Source organism: Tetrahymena thermophila (genome assembly GCF_000189635.1).
Source record: "Tetrahymena thermophila SB210 genomic scaffold scf_8254470, whole genome shotgun sequence".
Taxonomy (NCBI): Eukaryota; Ciliophora; class Oligohymenophorea; order Hymenostomatida; family Tetrahymenidae; genus Tetrahymena; species Tetrahymena thermophila.
Window position 1 is genome coordinate 93,892 of NW_002476246.1, and position 15,440 is coordinate 109,331.

The following is a 15,440-nucleotide window of genomic DNA, read 5'->3' on the forward strand; positions in this document are numbered from 1 at the left end:
TAATTTAATTTACATAATGAAATTTATACAAAAATAAATTCACGCATAGTTAAAGATAGAAATTTCCACATTACAATAATTGATTATAATATAGCTTTTCCCTTTTCCTGTTAATTTTTTTCTACTAAATAATTTATCCTCTATTATAAAATGGTAATGAATGAAGTTATTTGCTTTGACATAATTAGATATGATAATATGTAAAACTTAACTTCATAAACATATAGAAACATAATTTATTTCATAAATTTAGCCCAAAAAATTATATGCTGAATGTTCTTTTGATGTCATATGATAATCAAAGTGTTTTGATTAAAATTCACTTTGATAATTATTTCTTCTTAGTTTTTGAAAGATAACTTCTATTTAAATAATAAATAAATACAAAAAATGAATATTTGTAGGCTTACATAAAACTACATTTAGATGCTGCTTCCATATTTATGAATTAATTAAATTTTCAAAATTATGATTTGAGTGAAATTAAAAAAAATTTTTTATTTTGTTTTATTCTATTTATTTTATCAATAAAATAATTGAATATAATTTTAATTTGTAACTGTTTATTAAAAAATAATTCCAGTTGAAAATTTTTCTTTTTTATAATAAAAGTAGTAATATGAGAAATAGGTTTTGGAGATTATTTAAAATGCAAATGATTTAAGTAAAAAAATCTTAAATTTCTTTCTAATTAAATATTAAATACTTGAGAAACATTGAATTGGGTAAAATAATTTGATTGATTATTAAAGAATTTTTTGTTAATTATTTTCACATCACACTCTGTTTCGAGTATTTTAAATTAATTAAATTCTAGCTTTGTTACATTAGTCAAACAAATCCTTCATTTCTAATAAAACTTTAGTCAGTTTAATTTATTTTTATTGAATAATCTTTTATTACTGAAGATAATTTCTTATTTATATGACTATATGTTTGATTTAAAATTTTTAATATACCTAGAATTTCTAATACAAAAATACTAAGCTAAATACTACTTTTATAAGTTTAATTTTGGGTTTTCTTTAATTAGATTCTATTGATAAGCATATTAATTTTTTTATAAATCATAGATATATACTTATAATATTTAAATAAAGTAATCTAACATAAATTTCAATGGTAAAAAAACAATAGAATTTTATATTTATTATAGTAGTAAGTAGTATATAAATACATCTTTTAGCTTTCAGATATTTAAATTTTTAAAAATAATTTTCATATTTAATATTCTATATTCAATTCATAAAATTTAATTAAATTTTAAAATTAACAAAATAGAAACAAAAAGAGATATTTTTAAGTTCATTTACCATTCTATTTATTATAAATTATAATACCTTTTTTATAGTTAAGAATATTTATTTTCGAATTGTAAACAGTAAAAAATAATAAAAAAGTTTCTGCAAATTTGTTAAATATGACTAAGTCGTGTAAAATTTAATGTCAAAAAATAATAAAACTATTGAACATACTAAATTAAATTAAAAATATAAAATCATTTGAAATCCCACTTTATATAATATCATAATTAGTGATATTTCAAATGCAATTACAGTTATTTTTGAATAAAATTATTTATTCAAAATTAAAAACTTTGTATAATTATTTACTATTCTTTTGCTAGTTATTTGGAAGGATTGAGATATTTAGTTTTTTTTATTTAATATTAATTAGAATATTTTGAATCTATAAATATATTAATTGACAGAATCTTTGATTTGATTTGATTTGATTTTATATCTTCTTATTCAATGAGAAATCAAAGATTTTCTTTATTAATTTATATTTTCATAAAAATATTTTAAATCATTTAAAAAGTTAAAAAAAATAAAATAAATAATTTTATTTTAAACCTTTTATTGCTTTAAAGTTAAAAAAAGGTTGTCGACACTGGGACTTCCCAAGCGGTCCCCCACCTTAGTACTAACCCAGCCTTAAGGCGCTTAACTTCGGAGTTCGAATGGGATCCGGTGTTTTCACCTTAGTATGGCCGACAACAAAACTAATACCAGTTAATAACTATTTATACTTAAAAATTTTTTTAATCAAGAAATTTATTTATTTTAAAGATATTAAATAATCAATAATTTAAAAATAGAATTTTTAAAAATTAAACTATATAAAAAAAAGGTTGTCGACACTGGGACTTCCCAAGCGGTCCCCCACCTTAGTACTAACCCAGCCTTAAGGCGCTTAACTTCGGAGTTCGAATGGGATCCGGTGTTTTCACCTTAGTATGGCCGACAACAAAATTAATTTCTCAGATATCTATTTATGATAGTGATTTTGATTTTAAAAAGTAAAATTTATTTTCTTAAAATCAGCATCACTGACAAAATAATTTTTTGTAAAATAAATAGTAATAATAACTGTAATTTAAAAGATAAAATAAAAATAATAAATAACTTTAATCATAAAAAAAATCATTTAAAATAATTGGATTGGAAGAAATAAATAAAAAATGATAAAATAATTTAAAAAGTTATTTTTAATCTGATTTTTAGAATCATTCAAATAATTAATTGATAATATTCTAAATTTTATTTAATAATATATTAGTTATGCGATTTTTTGGAATGAAAATATATTTTTCAAATTATTATAAAATATTTGAAATATAATTGATCAAATTTATTTGTAAACTTACAAATATTTTGAAATCAATAAATATGTTTGTATTTAATAATCTTTAAAATTAGCAAAGCTTAATCACAATATAAAAAATATATTTTTCTTAATTATTTTTTATATCTGTTTTCACCTTAGTATGGCTGACAACAAAATTAATAATCGTAAATAACTGCTAAATAAATGATGTTTTGTTTATAATATGAAATAAATAAATTAGTTAAAATTATAGCTATTTAGATTATTAAAAATAATTTTAATAAAAACAAAAGGTTGTCGACACTGGGACTTCCCAAGCGGTCCCCCACCTTAGTACTAACCCAGCCTTAAGGCGCTTAACTTCGGAGTTCGAATGGGATCCGGTGTTTTCACCTTAGTATGGCCGACAACAAAACTAATATCAGTTTATAACTATTTATACTTAAACATATTTTTAATCAAGAAATTTATTTATTTTAAAGCTATTATATTTTCAATAGTATAAAAATAGAATTTTTTTAAATTAAACTATATAAAAAAAAAGGTTGTCGACACTGGGACTTCCCAAGCGGTCCCCCACCTTAGTACTAACCCAGCCTTAAGGCGCTTAACTTCGGAGTTCGAATGGGATCCGGTGTTTTCACCTTAGTATGGCCGACAACAAAATTAAAGATAATTATTAGCTATTTATTATTCAATATATTGTTAAATATTAAAACATTATTTTTATATGAATTTATAATTAAATCACAATATAAATCATTCATTTTAAATTACAGAATTTTTATATATTTATTTAATAAAATAATAAAAACAAATCAAATTTCATTTTTACATTTTATTAGCTTACTGCTTTGCAATATGTTTAATTAACTCAAAATTCTTGGTTCCAGTATGTTATACCATTAAATAAAAGTGTCCTTATTCATTTTAAAGTAATTCATAAGGAGTTCCTTACTCAATTACTTATCCTTAATCCATAACTATAACTTAGTCATAATCAGCTATTGTGTTTAATCTATGAGCAATAGTGATTAAAGTAGAATTTGCAAATCTTTATCTTATTTTTTGTTATATCAATTCATCAGTCTACATATCTACATTTGCTGTAGCTTCATCAAGGACAATCAGTTAGCTCTACTTCAGTATAGCTCTACCTAAGCAAATTAATTATTTCTATCCTGTGCTAAACACATCATTTGCATTACTCATATCTTCATGAATATTTTTTTCTAAAGAATTGACTTTTTCTTTTTTAATAATTTATTAAAAATGTTAATAAAAAAATGTAAAAACTTTAAATAAAATAATTTATACTTAGTAAATCAATATCCTCAAGAACTTTGTAGATCTCATCATCTGTATATTAATTGAGAGGGTCAAGGTTTCTTCTTATGGTCCCAGAAAATATAAAAGGAGTTTAAGGTATAATACTTATGCCTGATCTTAAAGTGTGTAAACCTAAGTTTTTTATGCTATGACCATCTATTTAAATATCACAATTTAAGTAATTGCTTAATTAATTTTCATATTCTAATTCGGTCATTCTAAATAGTGCCTAGATAACAGAAGATTTACCTGCTCCAGTTCTACCTACAAATCCTACCCTTTTCCCAGGCTATATTTTGAATGTTAAATCCTTAATAACTAAATCAAGTTCTTTTCTATATTTCATTCTAACATTTTGAAAAACAAGTTCCCCTCTTGCAGGGAATTTCTAATGCTTACTAGTTTTAATTAAACTATCATCATAATTTGTCTTCAATTCAGCTTCAGGTTCTAATTTAGAAAGATTCATACATCTTTAAGTGTTAGTCATTGATACATCTAAGTTTACCAATTATCTATAAAAAAGTAAATTGGTTTACTTTTGTTAAATAATATAAAAATTGATTACCTTATACCCCATTGTAAGAGTTCTGTGCCTGTAGTAAAGTAAATAATGCACTATCCTATATCAGAAACAGAGCTAGTAGTAGATAGCACTATAAAAATTCCTAATGAATTACAAAAGACTGCAAATAGATTTATGAAGCTTCCAAATCCTCTCTAGCAAATCCAGTAATACAAAGAAGCTCTGAGAGAATCAGTTGCTAGCTGATTAAATTTTTTTTCAAAATGACTCTACTATTGATATACTTTTATAGGTAAAACACCTTGAATACTTAGATTGAAGAAAGTAAGAAGGGGTGATCTTAAGTTAAGATCAATTTATTTAGTTTTGAGGAGACCTTCTTTACAATAATTGAGGAAAAATACTAAAAATGTTAATTCGAAAAGGGCAACAATTACAAAATTAGGAGAAATTGTCATAATAGTTATGAACATTACTGTAATTCCAATAAATATTTCAATAACATCAATTAGTATAATAGTCAAGTGTTCATCTATATAACCTTTATTGATATTATGAAGATTTAAAAATCATTTATAATTATGATTTTAATTTAATTTTGAATTTGAAATTTATTTACCTATATCAGTTGAAAATCTATTAAGAATTTTACCAGACTGAGTTGTATCGAAAAATATCATTTTTGATCTAACTAAAGCACAGATCATTCTATGTAATAGTTTCTTGCAAGCTCTATTTATTGCTATTGTTAATGACAAGTGTTTTATGAACTATGCCAATATATAAAGGAGTACCAGATAACCAATTGATTTAATTATACCTGATTTTTCATCAGTAGATTATAAGTCTCCTATCCTCTAGTTAAAGAGAATATAAATTAAATCGCTAACAGCATAAAGAGCTAAAACTATTGGAATGAATATTAATATCCCTTTTAATTAAACAATTTTATATTTAAATGAAAAATTACATAAATAAAAATATACCTGATTCCTTAAAGAAATCATAATATGTTTTCATATCAACAACTATATTTTCCTCATCATTTTATGTTTAATTTTCATCAATATTTAGATTTTAGCTTCCTTATTTTTTGTCTTAATTTTCACTTTGCGTTTCATTAAATTGAACTAAATCTGTATTTATTCTTATTTGTATTATATTTTCTTGATTTGAGTTCATTTGATGATGGAGCCCATCGTGATTTAGTTCATTGGATAAATTTTTAAGAGCTTACTCTAATTCTTCATACTTACCTTACTAACACACTTTTCCTCCTTCTAAAATTATAATTTTATCAACAAATCTAGTATAGTGAACTTAATGAGTAACAAGTATAACTGTTGAATTTCTGCAAAGAGTACTTATTGCATCAAAAAAAATTGCTTTAGCAACCTATTTATTTAAAAAATGATAATAAATAATTAAATATTGAATTCTATAAAATACCTTTGAATCCACTGCTGAAATTGGATCATCAAATAAATAGATATCGGCTTAAGAGTAAATAGCTCTTGCTAATGATATACGAGCTTTCTATCCACCACTAATATCCATTCCTCGTTCTCCAATTACAGTTTAATCACCATTTTAGAATATTTTTAGATCTTATTCCAGACAGCATGCTCTGATAACTTTTTTGTAGAGATCATCATCATATTCTCTTCCAAAAAGAATGTTTTCTTTAACTGTGCTGCTAAAGATGTAAGGCTCTTATTCAACATAAGCTAATTATCCTTTACATTATATTTATCCTTTATAGAAAGGTACCTCTTAGAGAATACAATTTAAAAATGAAGTCTTGCCTGATCCTACCTTACCAACTATACAAACAAACTCCCCATTATTTATCTGTACATTTATATCTTACAACACAGGTATGTTTTATTTCCAAAAAGCAGTAAAATTTATCATTTAAATGCTTCCATTTTGTAATAAATTTAGATTAGAATTTTCACAAAATTATCCTTTTTTATTATAAAAGAAAATTTTAGAAAAATTATTATAATTATAAATTTACCATCAATATTTGTCATAGATGATTCCTACAAAGTAATGACACTAATCATTCTATTTAGAATGACTTTTAATTACATAATACCCGAAGTACCATATCCAATCACTTGAACAACCTAATTTTTGATAAAGTTAAGCAAATTCAGAGTTGAAAAAAGCAGAGCAGAATCAATAGCAGAAGAATCTCCATAATAGTACATAAAATATAATAATAAAAATGTGCTAAAAACAGAGAAAGCTGTAGATACTGCAAAGTCTAAAACAGTGATTAAAATATTTATGAGAATCGATTTTAGTTCTAATTTTCGTACTGTTTGAATACTATGAACAAAAGCTTCTTCCCATGCATACATTTTTATTAGCCTTATACCTTCTATGACTTCTTTTGTGAGATTGACTCTTTAATCAGTATATTTAGTTTTTTCTGAAAAAAAATTTGTTTGTAGTTTAGAGAAAAATAATTAAATTGGACATAAACCTAACATGACAACTATTCCTATCAAACCAATTACTCCATATCTGTTAATATAAAGTAATAAAAAATAAATTATAATTTTTTATAAATTGTAAAATGAATTTTCTTAAAAAAATAATATTATGATGAATATATAAAAAGTAAAAGTAGAATTAAATTGATTTTATCTAAATAATAAATAAGTTGATTTATTCAATTGTAAGCTTTAAATTGAGAATTGTATTTTTTGATAAAATCTAATTAAAAAGAAATAGAAAAAATTTATAATATTGTTTATTGAAGAATAAGAAAAAAGATAATTAATCAAAAAAAAATAATTACTTTATATAGAGGTATATTGCAGAAGCTACTAAAGGAAGAGGAATAGAAAGTACTGCAAACATAATATTGCATCTTTACTCCAAAGTTGTCAAGTCGTTTGAAATCAAGTTAACAAGCTTTCCTACATTTGCTTCTTTGACAGAGTAAGCAGAAAGAGATGAAATTTTTGAATAAATGACTTTCATGAAAACATTTCTAAAACGAGTTTAGATAAATACATTCAGTCTTAGAATGTTATGTGCAAACAAAACCTGTGAAATGCTAATAAAGTTAAAAATGAAAGCAATTCCATATGCTTTCAAATTAACTCCATTCTCTTAAATATATGATATTAAGATGTTGATTAAAATAGAAGCTGCAAATAGACAAATATATCCTACAGAGTTAAAAAAAACAGAGGCTGCTATTTCTTTTCTAAAAGTCTTTAAAAAAACATTTAAGATGTCTTGAGAGACTAAATTCCTTTTGTTTCTATCTGCTTCTTAAATTTTTGCATCAAGATTTGCCTTGAATATTTTATAATTATACTCTATGGATTATTTTGGTTGAAGGTAGGGAAGATTAAAGGTGCTCAACATCTTAAAAATTTTAGAATCTTAAGAGGCTCTTAAAAGGACTTTTAGCATATCAATCATAAATATTTTTGAAACAAAAGAGCTATTCATAAATATATCAAATGGCTTTGACTTAGTTAATTTATTATCTTCTTAAGATAACTATTCATTTTTATTCAAGTTGCTTATAGTGTAAATTTGATTTTCTTAAGAACGATTTTTCTAAGAAAGCTTTTCTTTGATTTGATTTTCTTGAGACAACTCCAAATCCAAAGGCTCATATTCTTCAAATCCTGTGTTTGATTGCTATTAAATTGTTTTTTACTCTTCCATGATAATTATTTTTAGTAAAATTAAAAATTTTTTAATAAATAAATATTATGCGATTCTTTAATTTTAGGATTAATTATTTAAGTATCGCTGTAAATATATGATTGGATTTATTAACTTTTATAGTATGGATTAAATTTAATGTTAAGCCTTAATAAAAGAATTTTTAAATATTTATTTAAAAATGTTAATATTTTCTATTTAATATTAGCTAAATTATCTTCTTTAAACAAAAATATAATTATATGCATAAAAGAATTATCTTTCATTAATTAACCCCAAAAATATATTTCTCCTTGTTGAAAATAGATAAATAGATTTTTATTTTATTATCATTATTAGGTTTTCGGAATAATGATCAGAACTTTAAAGCTATTTACGATTTTATAAATATAATTATTTATCATCAATAAAAAGAGTAACAATAAATAGTTTCTATAAACTTTTCTATACTTATTATAATAAAATTAACAATAAAGTCTTTTAATCTTTCTAAATTTAATTTTACGAAATGTATTAAATACGTATTTTATCATTAGACACTTTTATTTTTTAAAATCAACCCAACAAATCTGAATATTTAGATAAGAAGAATTTATTATATAATTATTTATGCTATTAAATTCATCTTTTTTTTGATTAAATCTTATAATTAATAAAAGAAATTACATATTAACTTTATTTAAAATTGATCTTACTTATAATATCACTCATAAATTTACTTACAAAATTAAAAATAGCATATTTGTTTAAGTTTAAATTATTTTTTAATATTATTAGCTGCCTAGGGAATTATTGCTAGATTTACTTAATTTTGTTAGAGTATCTTAGTTAAATATATTCATAAAATTTACACTTATTAGCTATAAGTTCTATCAATTTATCTATGCCATAAATATATATTTATCATTTAATTTATTTATTATTTAGTTGCATATTTTGATAAAATTTTCTTAGACACTTTATTATTGAATCTATTATTTAAATTTATTTGTAATTTCTATCTTAAATTTTAAAAAATTCATAAATAATTTTTTTTGTTTGATATATTTTTTATTAAATTATTTATATTTTTGTATAAATATGACGTAATGACTCGAGAATACTATTTTATACATAATTATTTTTTACTAAATTAAAATCACAATATCCGTTATCAGTTTTTAAATATTAATTTTATTATTTAATCTATAAAAATACTTTCAAAATAGCTTTCTTTGAAATATATAGAAGAAATTTTATAATAATAAAATATTTTTATACAAATTTAAATTAAAGGCTTAAATAAATAAATAAAATATATATTAAAGCAAATTAAATTTTAAAATAAATAAATTAGATAATAAAAATTAAATTTATTAAAATAATTAATTATGATTTTATAAAAAGTAATTTTTTTTTTTAAAACATTATTTTAATATTTTACTGAAAATTAAAATTTAAAATATTAGTATGTATGAAGGAGCTAATTTTCAATTTTCTTTAATTCATTTATTATATAAATGTATATATTTTTACACTATTAACAGAAAATTGATTTTTTTATTAATGATGTGTTTGTAAAAGTTTTTTCTTCTAATAAATATAAACATTTTTTATCTTTCAACTTAGCTGAGAATTTATTTATGAATGTTAATGAGAAAATATAAAATATTTTTAAACAATTAGATCAATTAATTTTTATTTTTTTTAAAATCTAATATTTGATTATACATTTATAGACTAATAGAATAGTGGGAGGAATAATTTAGCTAAAAAATCATAAAATATGTAATAATTATTTTACAATAATAAAAAAATATTGAATTATTAAATGAAATGAATAAATTTAAAATTAAAATGTATTTGGTTTCTTTGAAAAGTTCACATGAAGATTTGCATTTATTTTTCATTGTAACCTCATTTTTTGTAGTCATAACTCAAAAACTATGTATTAAATTTTAATAGATAGAGTTGAAAAAAATTTATCTAAATAAAATAAAAAATATTTATTTAAGAAATGATCTATTATTCTTTTTAAACAACGATTACTTATATAAAATTTTTTCATTTAATAAAAAATATTTATTTCATTTAATTATGAAGTGAATAGAATCTAAAAAAATAGGCCATAAATTTCTTGCAAAAAACATAATAGATAAAATAAAATATCAAATAATAGTAAAAATTAAAATAAATTATTCAATCAATATTAATTAGTAATCAATATAAAAATAAGAAATAGTGTGTTACTATTCTATTCAAAGAAGTATGAAAGTTAAACCAAAATAAGTAATAAATAATAAAATGAAATAATATTCTAAATTAGCACTTATTAATCCTAAATATTTTGACATTATCTACTAATTAACCATTTATTTATACCTAATAACTCTAGCCTTTATTTGTTTGTCATAATTTCAAAAAAATATATTAGGATCATTATTCATTCTAAACCTAGTAGCATTTTGCTTATTAAAGAATTTAAAAAGGTACTCTATAGATAAAAATTTAGCATAAAATTAAGATAACATTTAAAAATCTTAAAATTAAGATACTCTAAGAGCAAAATACTTTTAAAAATTCTTAATATTAAATGGATTCTGCTAAGAATTTACTATAATTTTGATTACTTCTACTATTTATATTTCTACTTTAGAAATAATAATGCTGATTTAATAAAATAGGTAATTGACAGTAGTATTATCCATGTATATCTAATCTTTTATCACTTCAGAAATATGTATTATAAATAATGTTAGACTAATAATAATTACTATTTTGGGAATATAAGCATATACATTTATTCGTCTTTAAGCTACAAATGATTTTGACTTCTTAAGTGCTTTTATAAATGTCATATATTTTATTTAGCAGATTTTTAATAATAAAGTATTTTAGAAAGAAAATTAAAAAACATTACCTCCTATTTAAGATAATAGTAAATGTTATAAAAATATAGCTATTAATCTTTACAAAAATATTTAGCAACTTATACCAGAAGGATTAGCAGTCATTGATTCAAAAAAATAAATATTATATTCTAATGCCTCTCTTAAAAGAATTCTTAAATGCAAAAATAATAGAGATTTGCAAACAGTTCTATTAAATTTAGGTTAAGTAAATGCTAATGAAAATTTAGATTTAAACTAAGATTAAAAAAGTAATAAAATGAAATCAAACACTATATTTAAAAGTAACTACTTAAGGGAAGAGATAATTTCAAAAAATGGCTTAGATAATAAAAACCTAGTAAATATTAATACTAAAAATACTCAAAGTAAAGTTATTTAGACAAAAAATAAATCAAAGAAATAAAATTACTAAAGCGAATAAAACTTGAATTCTTCTTTAAGTTGGTCAATAAATAAAAACAAATTTTAAAAATCGTTGTCTTATTCATTTTAAAAGGACAACTCCATTAATTAAAAACAACCATAGAAAAAAAATAACATGAGTTAATCCATAGAAATTTAATAAGTAAAAAATCTACCTAACAATAATAAATTATTCTCATAATTTAATATATCAAATGGGAACTAAAATAGATTTCAATCATAATCACATGTAAAATTACTTTTTAATAATAACAATTTCAAGAGAAAATAACACAATTTATTAATTTTTTTGTATGTAATTTAATTAAAATTGGTGGGATTTAATTTATTAATATGTAAAATTTTAAAGCAAATATTAATTTAAAAACTGATTTTTGGCTATATTTTAATAAAAATGGCTAATATAAATCCCTCATTATATAAGCTATAAAATATTAATATATAAATTCTTAAAATCATAGAAGGAAATTGTTGCTTAAAAGATCAATCAAGAGGTGAAATCAATATATTTTTAAAAGGATGAATTAGATTTTTAAATGAATTAAAGGTAAAGTGAAAACAAAAAATAATTCTAAGAAAACTAAAATCAAATTTAAATGAAAATTTAGTTAGCTGATAACAAACACCCTAACAATTAGGATTAAATTGATTTTTTTGAGGTGAAAGAAAGTAAATTTAATTAATTTTCAAGTATTTTATTTACTAATTTTTATTATTTTTAGGTAAACTTGAATATTAAGAAACTTAAAATAGAGATTTAAGTATAGCGGGAGTTGAAAATAACAACATCTGTAAAGTTAATTAAATCTTAGAGGAAAATAAAAGCAGTAGTATCAATTAAGATTTGAATTCAAATATTAATATTTAGGGATTAGAAAGAATCTTAAATCATAGATATAACTAAGTACACATTTAAGTAGATAATCATGAGATGTATGACCAGTAAATAAATCATAATTTCATAACAGAAAATAATAAAACTAATGAACCCTTGCGAAATGATAGCTAAATAGATTTTAAAAATTCTTAATTTTTTAAACTAAAAAAAAATCATAGTAAGATTTATTAAATTATGTCTGTTTGTTTTGATTATATATATTAAAATAATGATAGAAAATACAGTAACTAATCAAATTACAAAAGAAAGAATAGACTTCTCCTAAATGATTGATAGATTATTTTAGTCTAATTAAAATAAAGATATTTTATAGGAGTAATCGGAGGATAAAATTGAAGAAAGCCACAATATAAATAAGCAGTAATATTTTTATTATTTTTAAAAATACTTTACATTATTTTTCAACAAAAGAAAATCTATTACAAAGTTTTCAGCAGAAAATAAAGCAAACGTCAATTATATTCAGCAAATAAAGAATATAACAAAAATTCAAGTAATATTTATTTTGATCATTCATTTAGAAAGCAAATATAATTTTTTGATAGGTAAATCATTAAAATAAAGATTTGGTAGTTTAGCTAATAGCAGTTGATTTATTATTAGAAAATTAAAAAACTTAAGAGCCTTTAATATTTATAAGCGTTCAAGAGGTTTGGTAAGATCTCTACTAAAAAAAGGTTGAAGAGGTTCAATAAGAGAAAATGAAAATATTTGCAACCCTCTCACATGAGCTTAGAACTCCTTTGAATTGCTCTATTTCCATGCTCGAAGTTCTGAAAGACGAACTTTATCAGGAATAAAATAATTAATATTGTATTGAAGAATATATTGTCCCTGCCCTATTCTCTAATAAACTACTTCTAAACTAAATTAATGACATACTCGACTTTGTTTAAATGGATTGTGGTAAATTTAAATACTCCTTTTTAGACTTCAATGTAGTTAGTCTTTTAAAAGATTGCAGTAAGCTAGTAAGTATTCAAGCTAAAATGAAAAAATTAGAAATTATACTTGCCTATGACTAAAAAATTAATTAAATAATATGCTCTGACCCTAATAGAATTAGATAAATTTTACTAAATTTTCTTTCTAACTCTCTGAAATTCACTAAATCTGGACATATTGAATTGGGTCTTGTTTTATTTAGTAAGAATATCTATCAATTATATGTTAAGGATAGTGGCATTGGAATTACACAAGAAAATTAAAAAAAGATATTTAACTTTTGTAACAAAGTAAAAATATCATTTTTAAATTTTTAAGCTAATTAAATTATTTTCAAAATAAACAAAAAAATAAAATATATTTTTAATAAAAAATAAAAAAGATTAAATATCAAAATAAAGAAGAGGAACAACTTAATAATCAAGGATGTGGTTTAGGTTTGACAATATCAAATTCCTTAGCTAAAGGCTTAGTAAATGATGTAAATTTTAAGGGAGGAATTACTGTAGAATCAGAGTATGGAAAAGGCTCAAAGTTTAGTATTTTGGTTGAAGATTTTAATACTGATGAAAAATAGATGAGTGAGCACCCAACTAATTAACGCAAATCTATAAAAACTTCTTTTAAACGGATTGAAGCTTAGATAGGTTCCTTAAATAATTTAAATTATGAAAATAAATAGAGTTTATTAAAAAATTAAATCAATAAATAAAATCTTTGTCAATCAATGAATTCAACTAATGAAATTAACGAAAATGATATCAGTTAGACAGAAAAATAAAATAATTCTATTTATGGATTTGTTTAAGAAGACCATTAGTTTAATCATAATAAACATACAATCAGTAATAGAGAGAATTTTACAAATAATTCTAAACTAGAAGCTAATCAAATAGTTTAAAAGAGTAAATTTTAGGAAAATGTATCTAATTTAAGCTCTTCATAAGTGATAGAAGAGCCAACAAACTAAGATCTAAGATTTGATTTAAATAAAATATTTTAAATTCAAATCCATAAAAATTTTTAAGAAGATGAATGTTAAGAATCCAAAAATATGTCTCATAAATCAAAACATAGAATTTCTTTAAAACTTTAATCTCGCAATAGTCCATTTTAAAATTCAAGTTTTTCGTAATGTTAATAAAATGCAGATCATGTCAATTCAAATAAAATAGAATAAAATTGCTCATAAAAACTTCCATAAAATTATATTTTTGAGAACTAAATTAGGAAAGGAAATAACCATGTTTAAGCTACTAATTACCAATAGCATGAAGACGGATAGACAAACTAAGACTGTTCAAATAATACAGATTTTGAAATTAAAAATGTATAATCAGAAATTGGTAGCTTAAGTAAAAATAAACAATCATAAAGTTTGCTTTAGAATGCTACAGCCCAAGTAAAATAATTTTAAATAGAGAGGAAAGATGAAAATGAATAGTATGAATAAGAAGGATTTACATCTTATGCAAGTCAAATAAAAATAAAAGCATCTAATTTTTCCAATAAAAGATTAACAACTTCTTCACTTAATGAAAATATCAATAAAACTTATAGTTTTAAATCTCAAATTAGTTGTTTTAAAACTGTAGATATTGAAAATAATACTGACATAAATAAAAATGGAAAATCTCTCACACCTTCACAAAAATTGGATTCAATTTTAGAGTTTAATTTGAGCAAAAAAAAAAAATGTACATGCCCTTAAATAATGGTTGTTGATGATAATCAATTTAATTTATATGCCATGTAAAAAATTATTTAACAGTTTTAATTTGAAATAATCACTTTTTCTGAAGGTGATTAAGCTATATAGTTTGTCAAATCTGAATTCTTTAAAAATTGCTGCACTTCGCCTCGAATTATTTTCATGGACATAGAAATGCCAGTTAAAAATGGTTACGAAACTGTGTAAGAAATAATTTAATTTTATAAAAGTGTACAATACAATAATATCCCTATAATTATTGCGTGCACCTCTTATGTTGGATAAGAAGACTGTAAAAAATGCATAGAATCAGGAATGAGTGATTTTATAAATAAACCTCTATTAAAAACTGGTTTCTAAAGTGTAATTCTAAACTATTATAACATATTTTGTAATCAAAATTGAGAT

The 15,440-nt window shown here is 21.6% G+C and overlaps 2 protein-coding genes across 2 annotated transcripts; one reads left to right on the forward strand and one right to left on the reverse strand. All coding sequences in view use genetic code 6, as the record gives it.

The window, feature by feature from the left end:
• Positions 1-1,979: 1,979 nt before the first annotated feature.
• Positions 1,980-8,164, reverse strand: TTHERM_00630580 (ABC transporter C family protein; the record flags this gene model as incomplete). Its single annotated transcript, XM_001022783.3, has 10 exons — positions 1,980-1,983; positions 3,255-3,293; positions 3,446-3,860; positions 3,928-4,454; positions 4,508-5,006; positions 5,085-5,396; positions 5,452-5,860; positions 5,915-6,432; positions 6,486-7,000; positions 7,278-8,164. The coding sequence occupies 10 exons, from the start codon at positions 8,162-8,164 to the stop codon at positions 1,980-1,982; spliced, it is 4,125 nt and encodes a 1,374-aa protein (XP_001022783.2).
• A 4,708-nt stretch (positions 8,165-12,872) lies between these two features.
• Positions 12,873-15,437, forward strand: TTHERM_00630570 (ATPase, histidine kinase-, DNA gyrase B; the record flags this gene model as incomplete). Its single annotated transcript, XM_001022782.3, has 2 exons — positions 12,873-13,611; positions 13,704-15,437. The coding sequence occupies exons 1-2, from the start codon at positions 13,078-13,080 to the stop codon at positions 15,435-15,437; spliced, it is 2,268 nt and encodes a 755-aa protein (XP_001022782.3). The 5' UTR covers positions 12,873-13,077.
• Positions 15,438-15,440: the final 3 nt, after the last annotated feature.